At 37.9% G+C, this 6,883-nt stretch overlaps 2 protein-coding genes across 4 annotated transcripts in view; both read right to left on the reverse strand.

Annotated features, from left to right (window-relative positions):
- LOC107706802 (metal transporter CNNM4-like) overlaps positions 1-2,235 on the reverse strand; it is a 21,860-nt gene extending 19,625 nt beyond the window's left edge. Inside the window, exon 1 of one of the 2 annotated variants that reach the window (XM_016510627.1) lies at positions 781-2,235. In XM_016510627.1, coding sequence (XP_016366113.1) covers positions 781-2,158 — 1,378 coding nt within the window. In that variant the 5' untranslated portion in view covers positions 2,159-2,235. The remainder of the gene's footprint in view (positions 1-780) is intronic. The other variant, XM_016510628.1, reaches the window with a different exon arrangement.
- A 547-nt stretch (positions 2,236-2,782) lies between these two features.
- LOC107706803 (SEC14-like protein 2) overlaps positions 2,783-6,883 on the reverse strand; it is an 8,234-nt gene continuing 4,133 nt past the window's right edge. For both annotated transcript variants that reach the window (XM_016510630.1, XM_016510629.1), the window contains 6 exons: positions 5,381-5,441; positions 5,215-5,298; positions 4,994-5,100; positions 4,263-4,402; positions 3,945-4,114; positions 2,783-3,610 (listed from right to left, as the gene is read on the reverse strand). In XM_016510630.1, the coding sequence (XP_016366116.1) occupies positions 3,507-3,610; positions 3,945-4,114; positions 4,263-4,402; positions 4,994-5,100; positions 5,215-5,298; positions 5,381-5,441 (666 nt within the window). In that variant the 3' untranslated portion in view covers positions 2,783-3,506. The remainder of the gene's footprint in view (positions 3,611-3,944; positions 4,115-4,262; positions 4,403-4,993; positions 5,101-5,214; positions 5,299-5,380; positions 5,442-6,883) is intronic.

A 6,883-nucleotide genomic window follows, 5' to 3' on the forward strand; every position in this document is an offset into this window, starting at 1 on the left:
ATATATAAAATGTTGCCTGGGTTACTAGTTGATTTTTTTTTTTTTTATGGTTTTCATTTTAGTTTCAGTTTTAGCTAACTATAATAACCCTAAGCATACATTTTAACAGTTCATAATGCAATTACAATTAGTTAACTAACATGAACTAACAATAAGCAATATATTTTTTTACAGCATTTATTAACCTTTATTAATGGTAGATAACCAAGTTTGTTCACAGTGCGCTTACTAATGTAACCAGATACAACTTTTTGAAATTAAAAATGTATTAGTAAATGTTGAGATTAATTAAGATTAATACATGCTATATTAGTTTTGTTAATGGTTAGTTCATGTTAACTGATGTAGTTAACTCATGTTAACAAATAAAACCTGTAAAGTGTTACCAACATCTTTAATGGATGAACATTAACAAGTACTAATCTGAATATTGAGGGAAACACGTCTCCCTAAATTTCTATGGTGGTTACGGCCCTAAATCTGAAGGTAAAAGTGGTAGAACATCAGAGTGAGTGTGCAAACTCGGGTGGACCGGATGATGGTGTGTATTTTTTATAAGCATCAGGTGCTTTTGGCAGCATGGGATACCTCTGTCTTTTCTAGAAGAGCTTCATATTGATCAGAGGCTGATACAGGGAGCATATGGTTATTGATTCGGCTCTCAGGGGGAATTTGAGCACCCATCATAATCAATAGGAGGATGAAAACAACTGCATGGAGCCAAAGCCTTTGCTTCCTTTGAGCACAGCAGGTTCTTTTTAAACTTTCAAAACCACTAACCTTTCTTAAACTCCTCCAACATGGCATCCAACTTAGTGTCGTGGAAGACGAAATGCACCGGGTGGTTGTAGAACTTGGTGACCGTTTTAAGCGTGGTGCAGTCGTCGGGGTCAACGAAGGCCAGGTCTTTGACGTACAGGATGTCCACGATGTTGGAGAGCTCGGCATCATACACGGGTATCCGTGTGTAGCCGCTTTCCATGATCTCAGACATGGTATTAAAGTCAAGCACGGCGTCAATGTGAATCATGAAGCAGTTGCTCAGAGGCGTCATCACATCCTCAACCGTCTTGGTTCTGAGTTCCAGAGCACCTTGTATGATGTTCAGTTCTTCTTTCACCAGGTCGTTGTAGGGTTCGGTGACCTTCAGCATCTCCACCAGCTTCTCACGGTTGTAGACGGTGCCAATTTCCTGCCCGAGAATGCAGTCCAAGAGTTTACTGACGGGGAATGACAATGGGAAGGTCAGGAGCATGAAAAATTTGGTCAACACGATGGTGTTGGCGCCTACGGCCAAACCATGGCGTGAGCACAGCGCTTGTGGCACGATTTCACCAAATATGACAATGCCAACAGTAGATGCCACCACGGCTCCCAACCCCGACCCAATCAAATCATCTAGCAGGATCGTCAAAGTTGTGTTGACCAGCACGTTACCCAACAATAAAGAGCAAAGCAGATAGTTGCCCTTGCGTCGAATGGGTTCGATTTTTCGCGCATACTTCTTTTCCTTATTAGTTCCACAGCTTTGTACAATGCGAAGCTCCATTGGATCCAACGCCATGAGCCCCAGGTTGAGCCCACTGAACATGCCGGACAGCACCAGCAAACCTGAAATCAGGATGATTTGGAACCAAAGAGGTAGAAAAGTTTCTTTCTCCTCTATGACTAACAATCTTCCATCATTTTCACCCAACTGGACCCATTTGTCTCCCAAACCCTGCCTGACACATAGGCTGTAGGTCTTTTCTCGTTCACTCTTACGCAGTGGCTTCACATACACACTCACCAGACCTGACGTCCCTCTATTGCTCACGTTCATGAAGGTGCTGATGCTCAGGTCTTTGGTGAAATCCTCACAAGTCCTGTTTAATTCGTCACTGTCCCCCGTATCCACATACTCGGTGAACCTGATGTGGGATGCTGCGTCCGAGCTCAGGTACACCCCATAAAACCTGAGCACGACGCTGCTCTCCTCCGTTACCTGGATGACCCCGTCCTCTGTCGTGCTGGCCGCTTTGTCGCTCCTCTCCAGCCGCATGCCCAGGATCTGACTGCTGGAACTGGGGCTCGACGTCTCCGTCCGCCCGCCGACAGAGCTCCAAAGGAACACGATGAAAGTTAGAAGACACCCCTGTCCGCTCCGCTCTGTCGCCATGTTTGTTGCGCTCTCTCCGCAAGGCTGGACCTTACGTCACGTCATCGCTGCCACACGCGGGCCCCGCCCCCTTATTTGCATAATGCAAAATTGCGCAACGCCCACTTTCATAATTAGGAACAATCTGGAGTTAAACTAATACATGCGTGCGAGTTCTTATTTAAAATACATAATGTTTGGGCTTTAAAGATAAACGTCTCATGGCATTATAAGGTAGTAATTATTTATGATAAATTGTGGTAATACGTTTAAATAAATGTAAGCATCTGACAGGTTTACGATTAAACATCTTTTTTTTTTTCTTCTGTCTTCATTTGCCTTTTTTGTGTGTTATGTAATAGCACGAGCCCCGTGTCCCCTTGAATTTCATGACAAAATTAAATGCTAAAAAAATTTAAATCAAATTATATATATATATATATATATATGATCAGTAAAATAGTAATTTAATGACAATTAATCATATTTTCAACCTCAATTCTTTTATTTTAATGCTTAAATAATGAGTACAATTTTGAAATTATTTTTCATTATCAGTATAAAATAAAATCAGTAGAATAAATACTATCATCGTGTAAGAATAGTAATGAAAAGTAAATTAATCAACGGTAATAAACTGCCATAATGTAACACATCGGTGGATTTGTTAATGGAAGTGTGTAAAATCAATGTCATTGTGTCTATTGACGTCACTGCATTTCGACCTCGGTAAAATATGATGCAAGTGCGTCCTCTAGTGTTACAAATAAACATGAACTCATCAACATAGTGTGTTTCCTTAAATGCATTTTATTCTCAGATTAGTGAATAATTATGTGCACATTTAAAACATTCTCAAAAATGATAGAAGTGGCTGCAATAACTAAATATTTCAAGGATTACTATAATCTTGCTATTACAGAAGGATTTACCCATTAAATGCGCTGACATGAGTTCAGTTGTATTATAATTGCTGTAATTCAGTGTCCTATTCATTGAGAGATATTCTCCATATTCCTAATTATTTCACATTAAGGAAAGTGTCTGCTGACCAAATATTTTATACTTTACAGTCCCAATCAGTCTACACTGCTTCCATTTGTCATACACAATTGTAATTCAAATACTGGAAACGGTTCATACAACATCCTTTAGGAACTGCTTGCATACAATCGATTTTTAATAACCGTCTATAATAATTAGCTTACAGAGAGCATAATTATCTAAAAACTTTTAAATTAAAAAAACACTAATCTAATAGTTCTGATTTCCTGTGTTTAAACAGTGTGCTCAAAGTCCATGCATTTCAACAGGTAATCTCTTATCTAATGCTAATGGATATATGACAAAGTCTGATTCCAGTCGAGTTTTATGCCTGTTTTCCTGTATGTCCTTCAGGTAGAAGCACGTCCACGGTGAAGCTGACTTTCTTTGAATGAAGCACACTGTAAGTGTTGTCAAACCGTACCACATCTATAGAGAAAAAGAGATTGTTATCAGCTTAAATAGTAATAAATAACTGGAATAGCACCAAAAACTATGGAAGCTTGTTTCTGCCACAAGATAAAAAATAAAATAAAAAAGGTAATTGTGACTTTTTATCTCACAATTCAGACTTTTCTTTTTTTCTTCAGAATTGTGATTTTTTTTTAATCTCACAAATCTGACTTTATATCTCGCAATTCTCAGAATTTTGAGAAAAAAAGTCTGAATTGTGAGATAAAAGCTCAATTACCTTTTGATTTTATTCCATGGCGGAAACAAGCTTCCATAAGAAACTCAAATGTCAAATTCAAAACAAACGTACAGATGCCCGATTCCTCACAGGTGTAGGATCCATCTTCTGGAACTAGGTGGGAATTGTAACGTTCGGTAGGCAGTATTTCCTGCATGGCTTCTGCTTTCTTGGTCTCATTCCCTTTTGTCTTCAGGAAAAGTCCAAAACCAATATCAGACCCCTCACTTGCAAACTGCCATCTAGAATGAGAAAAAAAACTAGTTTAACCACAAAGGAAAGAAGACAGGCTATGCTCAAAATCCAATAGTAGCATACATATGGAGTATATTGCATGCTATTTTGCTAAACAATTATGCATAACTATTAGCACTTACAAATGGTACTTACCGTAGTACGCAGTTTGGAAAGAGCACCTCATAATCTAGCTGGTACGAGGAGCCACGGCTAATTGTGATAAACTGGTCATACTTCACTTTGATGGAGTCCCGCACATAGTACGACTTCGGCACTACGCCACCATAACGTAACTGAGAGGAAGACGTCAGATGAGTAAAGACAACTAAATATTGGTATTCTCAATGGACTACCATTCAAAAGTTTGGGGGGGTCAGTAAGATTTTTAAAAATGTTTTTGAAATAAGACTCTTATGGTCACCAAGGTTGCATTTATTTGTTCAGAAATACAGAAAAAACTGTAATATTGTGAAATATTATTACTATTTAAAAGAACTGTTTTCTATTGTAATATATTTTAAAATGCAATTTATTTCTGTGATGAAAAGCTGAATTTTCAGCATCATTACTCCAGTCTTCAGATTCACATGATCCTTCAGAAATCATTCTAATATGCTGATTTGCTGCTTCTTATTACTAATATTACTGCTTTTTTTGGACTACATTTTTTTTCCTGGATTCTTTAATGAACAGAAAGTTCAGCATTTATTTGAAATAGAAATCTTTTGTATCATTATAAATTACTTAAATGTCACTTTTGTCCAATTTAATGCATCCTCACTGAATAAAAGTATTAATTTCTTAATTCTTTTTTTTTAAAGATTGACCCCAAATTTTTGATTCCTATTTGAAGTGGTAATCTCCTGTTCACTAGTAAACCTCACCATGGTCTTACAGAGAGGGTTTCCATCAGGATCAGTCATGGATCCTCCGTAAACCGCAGGTAACTGATCTGCATCCACATAGTTCCTCAACACCTCTTTCCAGTTGGCTGGAAGGTGGAGATCGCAAGAGAAATTGCCATTCATGAGGTGTCATTCATGCAGGATGAGTTACACACCAAAGTCAACAGTATCGTGATGTTTGTCTTAACTAGACAACTTACAACCCAGCACAGCAATCTTCTGCCTTGTTTCCTCATGTAAAAAGTGTTTGACCAAGTTATATGCAATAGGGAAGAGTTTAGGGGCTGTAGAAAGAATAATTTCAGAACTGTTTATTATCTAACAATCTCACAGTGATGTAATTTAACTGGTGCAACGATTACTCACCTTTGATTAAAAGCACCTTTTTTAGGTTCTCTGGATAGTTCTCCTCAAACATAGTCAGAATCTGCAGGGGATAAATTGGATGAAAAGCCAAAGATAATATCACAATATGACAATTTTAGATGTTAAGATGGATCTTAGTAATGGAAGATACCATATTTAATTTGAGACTGTAAAATGGTGCCTTAAAATGAGTGAAATGAAAATTTGCTGACAATTTAATCACCCTCAGGCAATCCAAGATGTAGATGAGTTTGTTTCTTCATCAGAACAGATTTGGAGAAATGTAGCATTACATCACTTGCTCACCAATGGATCCTCTGCAGTAAATGGGTGCCGTCAGAATGAGAGTCCAAACAGCTGATAAAAACATCATAATAATCCACAAGTAATCCACGCAATTTGTAAGAAACAAATCCATCATTAAGGCACTTTAACTTTAAACCATCGCTTCTGGACAAAATATGAGCCATAATCCATAATAACACTCCAGTGAAAAAGTCCAACCTCTGTTGCCACATCAAAATCCACCAACATATTTATTTAGAACTGCTCTGAACTGTTTTCTCTTGTAAACGGTGCTTGATCTGTGCAGATTTCTCTCCTGATTAAGACGAGATGACATTTTCACTGGAGATTATATTATTGACTCGTATTTTAGCCAATAAAACAATGGTTTAAAGAACACCTTAAAGATTAATTTGTATATTACAAACACAGCTTTTCACTTCACAAGACATTAATTGATGGACTGGAGTGGTGTGGATTACTTGTGGATCATTGTGAGGTTTTTATCAGCTGTTTGGACTCTCATTCTGACGGCACCCATTCACTGCAGAGGATCCGTTGGTGAGCAAGTGATGGAATGCTGAATTTCTCTAAATCTGTCCTGATGAATAAACAAATTAATGTCCATCTTGGATCGCCTGAGGGTGAGTAAAATTTCAGCAAATTTTCATATATAGGTAAACTATTTCTTTAAAATAATTTCTTATTAATTTATATACCTATTGACCGGCAAATAAAAAGAAGGATTCAAGTTCATGCACCAAAGCTCTATGTTAGGACCCTGCTCCAACACACATACCATGTAGTTTTCAAATAAGCCTGAAGGACTTGATTAGATGGATCAGGTGTGTTTAAGGTTGAATCTAAACTCTGCAGGGCTCCGGCCCTCCAGGAATTGAGTTTGACACCCCTGCTCTATGTGTCACAGTAGGTCACAGTAATATACAAACAATTATTTAGAGCAATGTTAAAGGGGTCCTATTATGCTCTTTTACAAAGTCTTGATTTTGTTTTGGGGGTGTACTAGAACAGGCTCTCATACTAGGTTGTTCGAAAAACACATTATTTTTCACATATTTTACATTATTACAACACCTCTCTCCCCAGTCTGGCATGAACGGCTCGAATAGTTCCTGTATCAAATGAAGGCCCACCTTCTGAAATACGTGCTGTGTAATGTGCTGTGATTGGTTAGCTGGGCCAGTGTGTGTTGTGATT

This window comes from Sinocyclocheilus rhinocerous, unplaced genomic scaffold, assembly GCF_001515625.1.
Source record: "Sinocyclocheilus rhinocerous isolate Xijiao unplaced genomic scaffold, SAMN03320098_v1.1 scaffold864, whole genome shotgun sequence".
NCBI lineage: Eukaryota > Metazoa > Chordata > Actinopteri > Cypriniformes > Cyprinidae > Sinocyclocheilus > Sinocyclocheilus rhinocerous.